Source organism: Dryobates pubescens, chromosome 22, assembly GCF_014839835.1.
Source record: "Dryobates pubescens isolate bDryPub1 chromosome 22, bDryPub1.pri, whole genome shotgun sequence".
NCBI lineage: Eukaryota > Metazoa > Chordata > Aves > Piciformes > Picidae > Dryobates > Dryobates pubescens.
Window position 1 is genome coordinate 9,238,656 of NC_071633.1, and position 16,385 is coordinate 9,255,040.

A 16,385-nucleotide genomic window follows, 5' to 3' on the forward strand; every position below is an offset into this window, starting at 1 on the left:
CCTGGCACAACACCTACCTCTACTTTTTCTACTACTTGCTTTCCAAATGAGCAGACTTTGGTGGAACAGGTGATTGTCATGTTTTCTGAGCTCTCATACTGACTGGTGACTCCATAAAATGCTCCTGTATCATCTTGAATGTTGCAGTTTAAGTCAGCCTGTTGGGGAAAAATGATAGCTGTTGACTTTGTTTTCCATTTGACAATGTCAGTAGCACACACTGTAATTAGCTCACCATTATTTTCAGAAATAAGGGAGACAGGAGGGAGTTTTAGAGTGACAACAGTGGAAAAGGCCTGTCAGGAAAGTGGCAGTAAAAACCTTTGGGAAGCAAGCATCTCTTCGCACTTTAAACAACAAAAGACAATCCAGTATTTCTCTGGGCTGCAGGTGATGCTCTCATCTGGCAGAGAGCTGATGAAGTCCCTAGAGCAAAGGAATGATCACCTGCAAGAACCTGGAGGAGCCTCCTGGAGGGAACCTGCTCTGTGGCCTCAAATTCAAGCCATCCTGGTCCTGAGGGGCCATAGTTCACTTTCTCCTTTTCCCTTAAAGCAATAAAATCCTCATGGCAAAGGGAGACAGCTGCACAACATGGAATCAACGTCTGATAAGACTTTGTCAAGCCATATGGCCCTGATTCAGCAAAATGCTTGACTTCATGGAGCTGCATGATGCAATTCACAGGCTGCTTCACCTGAGCTGTGCCTACCGCACCACTACAACACTATGGGAAGGGTTTGATTTCTTTCAGTATTTTTCTGCAGTCTGAAAAACTAACCAGCTGCCTTTGATATCAAGCAACAGAGATTGAGACTTGCAGGATCAAGCAAGGAACAGTGCTACCTTTAATTATTTATAAGCAAATCCAAGTCCCGTGCACAGCATGATTAATTTGGCTACAAAGCAATAGCAGAGGTCACATGCTGAATCCAGCCCCCCCCCCAGGCCTGCAGCAGCACTGAAGCCATTCTGCCACTGTGCTCTTTGTCATCATGAATTCATTTTCAAAAGCCCTCAACTTAAAAGCACACTAATATGGATGCAGGCAGAGTCCAGGGATATCCACAGCTGGGTTTGTTGATTCAGGCATTAGCTTTGCTGACATCTTTGATGCGAAAGAGGAGAGCAGACAGGGTTGTCTTTTTATGTGGAAATAGTTGATCAGCTACTGCAGCATAATATCTAGGAAGTGCCTGAATGTTTAACTTACTCTGAGATGAGCATTTTAGCAGGGAAATGCGCTTTGGCGCCCATTTCACTTGCAAGTCTAGCTCTGCTTGCTTTTAGTGCTAAAACAGGAATTTAACACAAAAATTCTGACAGACACCTTCATGTTCTTTCTACCTTGAGACTTTTGGCAAACCCCGTCTACAGGTATGTTCATTTGCAAGTTAGTGTGGAGCATTTATAATCCTGCCTGCACTATAGTTCAGGTCATTTGTAACTGCTATTTAATTTTTAACTAGGCAACAACTCATTAATTCCACTTAGTGTCTGCAGTCCTTATTTGTGGTACAATGCTCTGAGGCGATATGCTGATAATAGCGCATACTGAGTAGTTTGTGGTACAGAGAAGACACAGGTCTAAGATTACTTCAGTCTGGCTTTGGTAAATTAATCAGTGGAGAAGTCTCCTGAGGTTTGCACACAGTAATACAAACAGCCCTATAGTCACGTCTTTTGCATAACAGAAAGAAATCCTATCGCTATTACACCTTGTTTCTTGCACATGTTTTGCATGAGGTCAGCAGTTAATGTTTAATGTACTGCTTTAAATCTAAAGCAGCGTGTTCCCAGTGAGCTGTAAGAAATTGTTCCAAGCTAACAGTAAATAAGCAATTTGCCATCACAGCTGGCTTTCAGTTGAAACACGACAAACATCTAAACGTGACAAACTGTAGCAGCCAGCAGCCGTGCCACAGCTGCTCCACCGGAATTTCTGAAGAATAGGGATTTCTGAGAAAACAGTTTCATTGTGATAAATGACAATAAATAATACCACTAATACTGATTTTTAAACAAGTGGGCATTCCTGATGCTACCACAATTATAATTTTACTATCAATTTTTCTTTTTCCTTTCCAGATACAGGCAAAAAAAGTTATGAAATTCAAGCTAAAATGTAAACAATTTTATGCTGTCAAAGGAGTCAACCACACAGCTCAAGCTGCAGTAACAACTGTTGATAGACTAAAAAGAAAACTAAACAACTTTTTATCTGCTGCCTTCTGATTTTGTAGCCCACTGGGAAAAAAATAATATCTAATTGTTGTATTTACATGCTGACATTTAACCTGGAAAAGTAACACATGTAGCCATCTGGCACCCTCTTGATCACTCCTACAGCTCTTCCAGCTCTTGCTGAACTGACCAGGAGTCCTGTGTACACAAAAAAATACAGGCTGGGGCCATGATGTTTGAATGAGGAACACCTGAAATTACCACTCAAATGTCATAATTCACTCTTTTGCAATGACAACATTGTTGCAAAAGCCTCATGATGGTAAGATAGCTGTGAATTAGCTTTGTTTGCTTTATTTTCCCTTTGATTTTTTTTGAGTCCAGCACACAATAAACACGTTTTCACGGAAGGATGTGATTTTACCTTTGAAACAAAAGTTTCCATGTTCAACAAATTACAAACTACTGAGAGCTGAAGCTTTAGGGACTCCTCCAAAAATTATAACAGTAACATAAAAATATCATTAAGAGTTGTCTACATGCAAATGAAGGCTCCACTGAAGCTTCTTTTAGCAATGAAGAATGCTGTCTGATCTCACTTGCTAAAACAATTCTTTCCCCTCAGTCTAGGTTCAAACTTTTTTCGCTAGCAGATGCATACATGAACACTAGGGATGAGTGTCTATGACTGTGAAGAGGAAATGGTCATATCAAGGAAATATTTATTCTGAACCAGGTGCTGGAAGGTTTGTTCCATGCCAAATACCTTTAGAAATCAAGAAAAGAAAATAACTGCCAGTAAAGTACAAAATTTTAGTTTAAAAATGGTACCGAAGGACTTGCTAATTCTCTGGTTTACAGAGCAAGTGGTTCAGCTGAACACAAATATCTGAAAGGAAAAGTTGCATTTCTTGATGAAAACTCATCATCATTAAAGTTTGTTAGTTTGGGGTTTTTTCCTCCTAAAAAGGTGGTGGAAATACACACACACAAAGAAAAGAAAAAGCTATGCTAAACATGGGCACTGCTGTGGCTGTGAGAGTTGGAGATGTGGCTTTGAGCAGGAATAAGGTGATGTTTCAGCTTTAGCAGGCTCCTTACTAGAGTATTGATTCCAGTTTCTGTGTCTACACTTTAGAAAGGATATTGGAAAATTGGAAAGAGTTCAGAAAAGAGTTACAAGAATGATTTCAGGTCTGGAAAACATCCTTTGTAGTGAATGACTAATGAAACTCCATCTACTTACTTTTTCCAAGGGAGGTTTTTCCACCACTTTGTCATAGCCTACAAGTTGCTACATGGGGAAGAGTCTTCTGATAGATTAAATCTTTTAGAAAAGGACATTAGAAGACAGAAAGCTAAAGCTACACAAAAGCTAAATGAGAAACAAAGCAGAGGCTGGTAACTCTGGTGGCAACAAAATGCTGGCATAATTTTCAAATGTGGTGCAATCACCATTGCTTGGGGTCTTTTTTAACCAAGCTAAATACCTAACTAGCAGGGATACTCTAGTTCAAGTAGGCTTATTGTCTGGATGCAGATATTACTTAGTGAGGTTCACTGCCTACATTACAGAAGAGACAAGACTAGATAAATATAACAATAGCAGAATTGAAATATAGGAGTTTATCTTATTAACCTCAATTAACCCTCTTCCTTATCATTTCCTTTTTCAAGGATTCCTGTGAAAAACGTGACCAGTCAAGCTTCCAGAGTGCTGCGCTTGCAGCCTCTCCTGCTGCAACCAGCTTTGTCTCATTATTTCCTTGGTACTCTCTAGCTATTCTCTTGCATTTCAGACTCTCATTGAAAATCTTTCCAGGCTCTAAAGCACCTTTCCCCTTCTGTACAGCTTCTCATGCAACTCTGCTTGGACCCATGGCTCCAGGAATCAGGGTTGGTAAGCTCTGCTGCAGCATGCAGAGATATGCCTTTTGAAGGGTGATTTCAAATACGATGGCACTTCAGATCTTATCGTTTGATCACATGTGATGTGATCCCTTCACTCATCAAAGTTTTAAAATATGAGACCAATGCAATTTAGGGAAAAGCCAACAACTTAAAAACAAAGATGGAATTTTTTATTTTACTTTTGTTTTTGTTTTTACTTTCTAGAGCAGATGTCTAACTCTGGTTTGTTTCTAAGAGCTAAGATTTATATTAGCTGAATGCATTTGGAGGCAGGAGAGGCACTCAGCTTCCTGGCACCCTGTCTACAATGGTTGTGTAAGAGCATGATTAACTCATTAATAAAGCATAGCTTGTCATTGGGTGGCACTGAAAATGTTATGTATTAAGAGCACCAAGAGTTTGACACACTGCATGGAGAAGCCTCTGCCAGTGTGCCACAGCAAACACCAAAACAGAGCTGGCTGCAACCAAAAGAGAGAATGAAAATAAAATAAGAAAGAAAAACCAAAACCAAAACTTCACATTCACTTCAGAAGAGCTCTCAGGCTCTCTGCTAAAGGCAGGGGGCAGAGGGCAGAGTGCTTGTGTAATACTAACAGCTTTGGCTAACAAAAAAGCAACTCCAGCAAAACTGCTGAGAAGAGTCTAAATCCTTCCTGCTGAGCCGAAGGAAAACTGAAACAGTGCGACTTGGGGAGGGCCAGAACAACTTACACTGGCATTCAGTAGTTAACATTAAATACATAAGGTCACTTATTAACAACATCTAGGTTTTAACAACTGCTGACTGCAGGGAGGTGTGTTACTCATATGACCACATCATGCCTCCCCTCCTCCTCCTCTCCAAAGAGTGATCAAAGAGCTGAGATTCCAAATTGTGAAGCAATTTTTTCCAAGGGCAGCATCTGGGCTGCTGGCACGTTTCACCGCACGTTACACAGCAGTGCAGGAATTGCGTCCAGGTCTGCCACATGGTTGGGCTCCTGATGGACAGGCCAAGCTGCTCCGGCTTCCCAGCTGCTCGGCCCCTTCCACTCATTATCCAGCCTCCAACGCTAATGCCCTCGCATCAGATTGCGAAGGGGTCCTCCACAAGCACCACGTGAGCTCCCTGCATCAAGAGGGTTGTGATGGGGGAAAGAAAATGGATGTCTGCTTTCTTCCATATCTAATTTGTTTTGCATACATTTGCATGCTGGCCATAGACCCATTCACATTACGGATCCCATTTGTGATTGCAGATCATTTGCCAGTCAAAGCTGGCGAGTGTGCAAGTGTGTGTGTAGGCAAATCCAAGATTCTAGATTGTGCAACATAAATTACATGTAAAAACAGAAAGGAGGGGGAAAAAGAGGAAAGCAGTAGCCACAATTGTGTGTGTGAATGAAGGACACAAAGAATCTCCGCACCTTTTAAGATGGCTGCAGGCACATGGGGATAAATTCAGGAGGGGGTGGGAAGTGCAAGCCATTTCTGAACACTGATTACATGGGTAAATTGTTTGTTCCAGTATATCACAAAGAGAAGGAGCATTATTTTTCATGCCACAGCTGTTTTGAATAAGAATAGGAATAAACTTAACCATCCTCCTCATGTTACTTACCACTAATTATGGCATATATTTACATCTATAAAAGAGTGAAATTTTGGGGGACATAATTTAATGCCCCTTTATTGTGTAGATTCCTTTATTTCCATCCCACATTTGAATTTCAAAAATGTTTAGGACTTCAAAGCATCTTTAAAAGCTTGCCCTGATTATAATATGCATTACTTTCTAAAACTCCTAGTTTGCATTGCAGATTCCTGCAAACAGAGGCATTCATTTTAAACATCAATTAATATCATCCATGCATCTTCAGATGAGTTTGGGTCTTTATTTCAAAGTTGCACTGAGCTCTGACTAAGCTTTCCTCAGTTTGAAAAATAGTTCAAGCTACTGTAAACATTTAAAATGAAGCAGTGGATCAGATCAGCAGAAAGCCTGACAACTCAATATTACTTTATATCTGCTGGTTTTCTCCTGTGTCACTAGTTAGGAAACAGCCCTCCTCCTTTCAGACATACTTGCTTCCCGCATCTCTTCCTGCAGCTGCAGAAGTCAGAGTTTAGGCTTGGCACAGGGTGTTTGGCAGTGTCAAGAGACACAAAGTCCATGGCTACATTACTGCAAGGTGTGCTTACACCAGCACTAAGGAGCCCAACAGAGGCACGGACCCACTGCATTGTACTTTAGGTTATGTAGAAAAGTCATGTAAAAAGAGAATCCCTGCCTCAGAATTTGCAGTCAAGGCTTGAGGCAAAACATGAGAGAAATAAGTAGTAATGCTTTAGACAGATGTTTTGGGGTAAAGTTGGATATGCAATCCATGACTAAGTCTGAACTCTTTCAGAAGGCCTAAGAATATTACTTAGTATCACATAATGTAAGAATAGTAGTGAGTAATCAGTTGGGATAGCATTAGTTATCAAAGTGAGTAGAATTTCAGCCAATAAAAGAAATCAACAGAAGTAATGTCTGTTGGTATAGATTTCTGATAGGCTAATCAGAACTTCAGTGTTTGGGGCTTTTCTCAAATCACAAAACCAGTGTAAGTACAAACTAACCAACAGTTATGTTGACCTTATTCAGATTAACATTAGATGGCATGAATCATATCTGAGATTTGGCTTATTCTGTTAGTGAGCAAGGCAAGAGAGGCAGGGCTGTGCACTCAACCTGCACCCAGGGAAAGGTTTCATCTGCAGATATTCTGCAGCCTTGTTGAAATTCCTTGCCAGAGTTCTAGGAAATAACTTTAAAATTTATTAAGAACACTTTTTTATGTTGTTGTTATTTTATATCCCTGTAATCTCGAGTTCATATCACTGTCACAAATTTCCTGTGTCATGTTGTTCCTTGTTTTCTCATTGTACTGAGCACACAACATACCAAGTACAGCTCCTTCTACCTATTACTGTAAAAGCCTGTCTCTGGAGTGACTTCCCTGAACTCTGCTTCTCAGTGACTACCTGGGATAAATAGAAGAAAAGAGTCATTGCATTCAAGGTGGAAGATAAGGACCAGGCAATTGCTTTGCATGTCTGTAAGGCTGGTTGGTGGTGTAGGAGTCTCTTCCTTTTGTAACTCCTGCACTGCTAGGTAGGAAGAGGCCCAAAGGTGTGACATCCAGATGCGTCACCAGAGCTGAGGCCAGAAGCTCACCCATTCCCAGCATCAGGCTGTGTTTCACAGGAGATATGATCTGCATGAACCAATAAATCTCTGCAAAGCAAAGCAATGCTTTGCTTTGTACTCCATACCTGCGATGCTTTGCAAAGTCAACTCCACAACTGCCAAATGTCTTCTTGCAAGATCTCAGACCTTTCCCTCCCACTGTCTTTGCAATTAAACCTTATTACCTTTATCACAGGGAAAACCATGCTGCTGAGAAGCCTCAAGCAGAACTGAATGGGAAAGAGCAAGAGAAATACTTGTTCCAGAGTTCTACCATATCTAAGCCAAATTCTGCTTTAGTCATCTTCAATGTGAGAGCTTGTCTCTGGTCTTCCTGTTTCCCATCCTTCCTCCCCACACTGTATTTAATGTCTAACAAAATACCCTTTGTGCTGCCTCCAGCGACATGCCAGCTTCTCTGTTTACAGGCTCACCATCCCTTCTGGCATCAACTCCTCACCTTTGCTTGCAAGATTCCACATGCCATGACACCTGCCCGCTTTCCTTCTCTGGCTTCCCTTGACTTCTTTCACTCTCAGTCCCTGGTTTTATTTCACTGATCCTCCTTACAATGCTCGCTCACCTGTACTTATTTGCCCAACACAAAAATCACATTCCTCTTTCACACACATTACCATCAAACTCCACTGTAAGGAGGACTGCCACTGGACACTGATGCTCAGATGCAGTCACTTACAGTGCTGAGCGCACTATCGATTGTTAAATGATAATGAAGGGAGAAGACAACAGCAAGGCTGGGAAGGGGGAAGTGGTTAAATAAAGGATGAGAGGGAGAATTGTGAGTAAACAACCATGCAACATGAACAGAACCTGGGAAAATATGGCCTTTCAGAGGAGGAGGAGGTTAATAAGGAGGGAGTGGATACCCATTCAAAAGTGGATACTTAATTTGAAAGAAAAGGACAGCAATAAAAAAATTAATCTACTTTCATAGTAATAAACCTGAAGTTGCTAGGAAGGTAAAAGAGATTGTCAGACCTTTACCAGCTTTACACTGGTAATACAGGACTGTTTAGAACAGTTTTTTAACACTCCCCATAAAAATGGGAACACTGTACTTTTTTTCTCAACAAATGTCCCATTGAGATGAAAAAAAATAAAGGACAGTGAGCTGACAGTTTAGGATCTAATTCTCATGACTTATTACTTCTGATCTTCCTGTACATATTTTTAGGTGAAAGGTACTGGTGTGCAGTTTACTCTTATGAGGAGATTCGTTGTGACTGGTGCTACACCCAAACACTGCCCCTGGCACCTTCCCTCTGCTTCACTCAATGAGAGAGAAAATCCACAGGCCTGTTTTTACATCTTCACTCAGGAAGGTGAATGCCTTCACATCACATTTTTAATGTATAACTCAGTAGGATATTAGCGCTGTATGTTTCTTGATCTCTATGTTAATACAACACAAAATTGTATCATAAGACCATTATGTTGGAAAGCACAGTGAGGTTAGGAAATGTGGGATTGGAGTTGCCTGCTCAGCAGCATCTCTAGACTGCACACTCACCCTCTGAGCACCTATCAATATTTCTTTGTCTTCATTATTCAGCATGGCTCAATCCTTAGTTCCTGCACACTACTCAATACCTGTACTGAACACAGAATTATTAACTGATAAAGGTTTTCTTCATGGCATTATCTTGATTCTTTATAAACAGCCATGAGCTTGATTTCTCAGTGACCACCTGAGGTGAAGTGATAGTGCCACCCCCATATTACAGATGGGCAACTGAGGCAAGACTGTTAAAGGTGTGCACTGTTTGTAGGCAATCAAGCAGAGAAGGCTGGTGCTTGAATTGTCAAAGTCATGAGTACAGCACAGACTTTAATGGTTCAAAGATAATCTCTACTGGCTTTAGATAGAGTTTTGAGCATTTAGCATGCCTGAAAATCCATTTCCATATTGAGAAGAAGCGGAACATACAACAACTCAATGACTATTTAGCAAATCTCTGCTACTTCCATGTCTTAACACGAAGACTGAGGCCTGTCATTCTCTGTTGGAACTGAGAACAGGCAAGAGAGGTGACATTCCATTTGCAGTGGGTTTCACAAGTATTTACTATGCAAAGTGGAAAGTGAGATGAAGGTGCTCAGTTCAAGCCCAGTCTAGCAAGGAAGGTCTGTAGCAGTCACTGACCCTTAACCTCCAAGCTCTATTCCTCTGCAGACAGATTCCTTCTGCTTTCATGCTTGCTCTGCTCCTGCCTCTCACATACCTATTTCTGCTGTGTGTCTTTACCCCTATGCTTCTTCACAAGTTCCTTAGCCCAAATGCTTCCTTTTCCCACTGCCTCCCTCTTTCTGACCCTACAACATCATCTATGTTTTCCAGCCTCATGGTGCCTGCTGTGTGCCAGCTCCCAGTTCTCTGCTGCTTCCTGTTCCTGGCCTCTTTGCTCAGACAGCCCTGAAATGCTTTGTCTATAGCTCCCATGCTTAGTATTAAGCCCCATGAACTTCTCAACAGATTTCTTCAGCAGTCCAGCAGAGCTCTGCTAGGTGGTTTATCCCTTCCACACACAGATTTGAGAAAAAAGCCCCCCCCCATTCCCCATTCCAAATCTGGTGCCACAGTAGCTCTTGGCAAGATATGAAGTCTGGGGTAGGTACAAGGTGGAGAGTGTTTCGGGTCACATAGATAAACTTCAACTGAAAGCATTAAACACCAGGAAATCTGGTCATAAACAGTGGTTTCAGATCGACCTTTTAGGATTTGAGCCTCAACCTGTCTATCCTGTACTTAAACTCTAAATATACACCTTTCACTGAAGTTTTAAAAGACAAATTTAAAATGCTTAGGTAGCAATTGTTGCTATGGAAGGAAGTATAGCACCAAAAAACCTCCAACAGCTTACTTAGTAGAAAAAGCTTTAGTATAAGTCTAAGATACAGCCTGGAGATTTGATGGTCCCTTTGGATGAACCTTTAGCATTGCTAAAGTGAAATTTTGTAAATACAGTATGAAAAATCTGATGTATCAATGAAATGAATCACAGCTAGATCAATATACACCACCTCAGCCTTCCATTCAAATTCTCTTCTCACTCTTGCTCACAGCTGACATGAATAGATAAAACTTTTGGAGTAGAGTCCCATGGCTGACTGACAAAAAGGAAAGGGGAAAGCAGACATGCTCTAGCAATCACAAAATGTTTAAGAAAAACTCTGGAGCTCTCCCAGGCTCACAGTCATCCCACTGCCAATTGATTCAAATCCTGGTTGGTCATATCTGCCTAAGTGTGGACTGATTGCAGGACTGGTACTAGTGCTTATTTGCATTTGGCAAGAGTTCAACATCTGAAACACCAAAAATCAGCTTCTCCATTCCCACGGCTCCCCCGTTTTTCCCTGGACCACTAGATGGCAGTTCCCCATCTACAAATGGACCCTGGTACCTGCTTGCTCCTACCCAGCAGCTGTGTCAAGCGCAGTTGAGGCACATATATGCCTCTGCATGTCATCTACAACACAGCCCTCTTGTGGAGCTGTCAACAAGAGTGGCTCCAGTGTCCTACCTGAAGGATATACAGCTCTGTGCTTCTAAATGACAACAGAGGACAGTTCAGGCACCCTGAAAGGTGCTAAAACACTAACCGCAGGCTTTATCAACAAGACAGGTGCTCCACATCATGTCTTACTCACCCAGAATTTTACGAGGAAGAAAGCATTTTGGGGCCCCTTCCCAAACAGTTCCTTGAGTCCACCCTTCTTTTCAGGAAATTTGTCATAAATCTGACGAATGTCCACGGACTCAAGCAAGGGGTCACTGTAAGAATGGTTGGCGTGTCCGATGTGTACGAAGAGGTGCTTATTGTACTGCAAGAAACAAACAGGAAAATCAGTGCTGTACAGAAGGAACAGAGCTTTATCATGGCAGGGGGCTGTCTGTGCTCCTGTGCAGGGCAATGCACTTTGAGGGATTAAATGACTCTCACAGTACTCTGGGGACTATGATTTCCATGAACAACTTCAGTGACTGTATCATAGCCCCTCGTGAACTTGGGCAAATATCAAAACCCCTGCGTCCCTACAGCAGACCACAAAACATGGTGATCTGACCCTGAAAGGCATAGCATGGTGATGAAGAGCCCTTCACACTGCATAGTAAGATGGATATGCTCACAAGGAAATCCTATTTCTGCCTCTGTTTTACGTCCTCAGAGTCTGTATTTCTGCTAGCTCCAAAAAGTACACATATACACATCTCCTGTTTGCCTATTAAAACCCCCAAACCTCTATCTAGAGCATATGTAAATACCACTTAACAAAAAGAGAAGGAAGGTATTTTAACTCCAGAATGACAATAATGAGAAGGTCAGTTACTCTGTTACTACAGAAGGGGTCCTCACTGTACATCCTCCAGTATTTTAACCCTTGTAATATTAAAGGGACAAAATCCCCTCAGGAGCTAGCTCTCTAGATGACTATCTCTGCCAAAACACATTCAGCTTTAATTTCCTCCTTCTTAACTTCATCCTATTGCACCTCATTATAGTCATGGAAATCACCTCAGCAATTCCTTTCCTGCCTGGGAGAAATCCTTGGCCCACTGAAGTGCACAGCAGCCACTACTGACTCCAATCTTGTCTTTTAGGGGCTGCCATTTCTCCAAGACGAGAGCACCTTTCAGCACCTGAAAGTGGAAGGATGAACTCCAAAGATCCTCCGTCAATCAATCAGCAGCTCACAGTGTCATGTGAGCAGAGAGAAGGAACTCAAGAGTGGCCGGATTAAACATTGGGGGTTTTAATCATGCAGATCACAAAACATTTTGCTAACCCGACTGAAGGAAAGCTGACATGCAGTCAGTGAGCACTAGAAAATGCTGCCTTATTGAACAGATGCTGTGTATAAGGGGCAATTCCCAAAAGCTAATCACAAATAAAATATTTAAAACCCCAAAGCAGACCTCATTTAAGCTATTTTGTTTACAATATACCTACTGAATGAACAAATTGAAATGACAAATCTAAATTAATTGGACATCCACTCAGAGCTTTCCTTCAGTGTAAGCAGAGTCTTCCCTAGCAGATGTCCAAAACTCTGGGGAAAAGGACTGGCTAGATTTCTGCACTTAGGAAATTAAATTGAAATCTATTTAAAAGTCATCTAGCACAACAAAATTTGAATTTACAATCAGAGAACACTCATTTCTGTATGGGGCCAAAAATCAGATATGGTCCGTGCTTTTCACAGGGTTGCATTTCTTTTTGAGTATTGTGGAAGGACAAAGGAAAGTGAGACCTTTACTGTTTGCACAAGCAAGCCCAAATCTGAGAGCACCAGTTCCACAGGTTTTCCTTGCAATCCTCTTTCAAAATAATGGCATCCCAGCTTTATCTGTGTACAAGTGGAAAACTTGCCCAGCTTTTAGTTAGCACATGTGGAACCCAAAAGGGCCAGAAGTGACCCAATGGTTGTGACAGAGCCATAAACAGGTGGTGGGGAGCAGAATGCTTGTGTGCAGCAGTGAGGGTGCCTGTGAATGTGTGCCAGCTAGCCCTCACTCAGCACTAGCTTGCACAATGATCACTCACACACAATAAGGGAAATCACTGTGCCTACTGTAACAGTGTCTGAGGGCAGATTTTGCACATTACTTTAACCAGTAGTAGCAAAAGTGGACAAAGCAGACATTTTAACATGACAAAAGAAAGAAAAAAGTAACAAGAAAAAGCACAATGACTCCAGCACTGGTGCTTTTGTTTTGTGTTGGTTTTTGATAGTTGCCACCTGTTCAGTTTGCAGTACTGTAAGGAAATAACTAAAAGTCACGCTGAACACATTTTTTATGTAGCTTGATGCCTAGTGAAAATGTATCAGTGACCAATACACCTGGGAACTGCCAGGAATGCAAGAAAGGGAGTCCAGAAACCTGCTCTTGTTGTGCTCCTAAGGTACCAGGGATGAAGTGCAGGATGAGGCATGGGCTGGGTCATTGAACATGGCTGTCAAAGCCTGAGATCAGGCAAACCTCTCCATTTTTCAAGCGGAATTATGAATTATCCCTCGTTCAGAGTAAGGGCTTGAAAAACCATTTCCCTTATTTATTTTGAGCTTGTTCCCTCTCGGTCTTCTCTGCTGGAGTTGTTCCAGGTTGTGCAAATAACCAGATTTTTATAGGGACAGAACTGAGAGCTCAGTTCTCCTACATCCAGGAACGTGTCCTCCCCAAAAGACACTCTCTGAGGCCCAGAAGTGGCTGCGGAGTGAAGGGGGAATGGAGACCTGTATTTTACAGCTTGGCAGCTGCAAATTCCCACGATGATTCACACACTGTACTTATTCTGCAAACCAGGAAAATATACTAATTGCTCTGTATCCAAACTTCAGTAAAAGCAGACACATTTACAGGAACATGGAGCATGAAGTCTTAATACTGTTCAAATATAAAAGTGAAGTTAAAGGCAGCTGTAAAGCTACCACAGTTGTCTGTTGAGCTCGCCAAAGTACCAGATGCTGCTGCAGCAAAATTTCCAAGTGGGTACAGTAGGACAGATGGTATGACATCACCTGACAACATTCTTAGGACAGAAATGTTTATTTTGATATTGCAATGTGTGATTATTTTCTCCTTATGTTGCTGCAATTCCTATGCTAAGTACAATCATTACTGACCTAATTAGATATGGCATATTTCTGCAAACCAACAAATGATAATATAACATTCAAAGCAGAGTAAACAGACACTGAAATGATCCCTATCTTTTGTACAAACATACTGCATGACAGAAATTTATGCATAGATAAAAGCAAAAAAGCCAAGTTTTATGCTGAGCCCATTAGTGTCTGAAAAGCTTAAAAACATCCTCATTATATTAAAAATTCACTATTATTGTAGCTTGAGTATTCTAGAGTCACTGAAGTATATTAGGTGCTGAGGAATTTACTACAGCATTTAAAGTATTTGCATCTGGCATTAGGGCAGTAACATGCTTTAGATGATGTAAACATTGTAAGTAAAATCCTGCATTTTCTGAGAGTAAAAACTCTATAAAAATACAAAGAATGTTTTCAGCTGCGTCTTCAGCGTCTGCATTACACGACATGCCCTGGAGATGGCCATCTCTTCCTGAGCTCCTTTCCTTAAAAACATTCTAACTATCCAAAGAATGCAGTAAAGCCATGAAATATGACTGTTGTCAAATAATACCACGAGAAAAATTATAATCCACTTAGGAATTTAAAAGAACCAAGACAAATTGCCAGTGGCAGGGGATGCAAGCATTTAAGCTGGTGCAGAACAAAGACAAACCACCTACATTTGGTTTATCAGCCAGCACATATAACAGCTCCTTACCAATTCTGCACTTGCATTCTAAGGCAAACACCTCTCCAGTCCATAAAATACAGATTTGTAAATTGCTGCATCTCTACCTGACACATCCCTGTGCCTCCTCACACCTGTGGAGCTAATACCAAGCCTTGGCAAGCCTGTATTGGACCAAGTCTTTCACTAAACAATGATGGCCAAGATGTGGATGGCAGTAATGCCAAGCCTCTTGCATTCCTGGTGCAGGCAAGCTGGGTATGCCAAGCTACTGGGCTACCCTCTCTGGCACTGCTCCTGTCATTCAGGGCTGTGAGGCCCTACATTACTGTATTGAGCAGCACACAAGGCAGACGTGGGCCTGCTGAGGCTGGGTGACATGGATGCAGAGAAAGAGGAAAGGCAGATGGCCTGAGAGGGCCCTCGGCAGCTGCTTCTGCAGGGGTGACCTTGCTCATGGGCATAGCACTCGGACTGCAAGGGCACTGTAATGTGTCCTCCTGCTGCTCCCAGGGGCACAGCTGTGATTTAATCCCCCTGAATCACACTCATATGCCTGGGAGTCATCCCTACACCAATACAGGTGGTATAAGCTCCTCTGAAAACACTTCTGGGCCTGGAGCAGGGCAGCAAGCTGGTTGTTAGCTGGACCTTGCACACCCATGGGACAGCTGAGAAGGACAAGGAGGTAGGCAGCACCCTGCTGCTTTGTCTGCCCTGCATGGTGTAATACCAATGCCTTGCTAGCTGGGCTGCTTCATGAGATCTGTAGGCTCCTGAAATGTCAAGTACAACCACCACAAGAGTGATGCCATCTATATCATTACTTGCAGCAACAAATCCCTGTGAAAAAGTACCAAGGGGAGAGGCTGGCCACTTGAAAAGATTTGTGTGCCCAAAGAAACTCCACCATCCACAGGAGAAGTACATATTTAAAAGGCTCTGCTGCAGATCTTCTCTTTCCCAGACACAGGGACAGCCTCTTATCTCAGATGGACAACTGTTGCAGCTCAAAGGGACAGGTGCGTGCAAGGCAGGTGAGACAGTCTGAGCTTTCACTGAAAGGAGAGAAAACAGCACTGCTCAAGTGCCTGGCATCATGCAGTGATTCCCTCTGTACCTCCACAGACCAGTCCAATCCATCTTCTAAAATGTACTGCTGCCTGTGCAGTCACTGTGCTTTTGGAGAAAAAAGGAGGCAGGTGAGGTAGACTGATTGAAAACCAATCACTAGTGTATCAGAAGGTCTGTATGTGGCTCTAACCTGAACCCTACCCAGCCACAGCTCTGCTGCCTCGCTGTATGTTGTAAATCTGACACTCTTTAATTTCCTACTGATGTAAGGAAATTGCTTGGTCTGCCAACAATTTTTCTTGTTCCTACCAAAACATTAGTAACCGAATATTTCATTCCTGTTGCTGCTCTCCATACTGATGCAGACTGGGATATAGAACATTTTAATGCTATAAATGGGGTCTGCACCAACTCCTATAGTTAACAGAAATTTCTGTGCTTGTATGCTATGATAAATCTGCCTGGTCATCCCAGCCTTTCAAGGACCCCCATTCAGACTTACATCTAGATCTGCCCAGAGACTTAATCAGGACAGCAGAAATAAGGACAAAGGTGGTGCACAAAAGTAATTCTCAACCCTGAGAAATTCATGTTGCCCAGCACTTCCCAGCTACTGCCACAGCACTCCCAGTATGAAACTGGGATTTGCTGGTTAGGCAAAGTGCTCACACAATGTTTTCATCAGCTTTCCTGCAACAGTGA

General features: G+C 42.2%; 1 protein-coding gene across 4 annotated transcripts in view; it reads right to left on the reverse strand.

Moving 5' to 3' along the window:
- Nucleotides 1–16,385, reverse strand: part of TEAD1 (TEA domain transcription factor 1) — a 147,589-nt gene that overhangs the window by 2,926 nt on the left and 128,278 nt on the right. For all 4 annotated transcript variants that reach the window (XM_054171815.1, XM_054171813.1, XM_054171814.1 and 1 more), the window contains 2 exons: nt 10,982–11,155; nt 18–158 (listed from right to left, as the gene is read on the reverse strand). In XM_054171815.1, the coding sequence (XP_054027790.1) occupies nt 18–158; nt 10,982–11,155 (315 nt within the window). The remainder of the gene's footprint in view (nt 1–17; nt 159–10,981; nt 11,156–16,385) is intronic.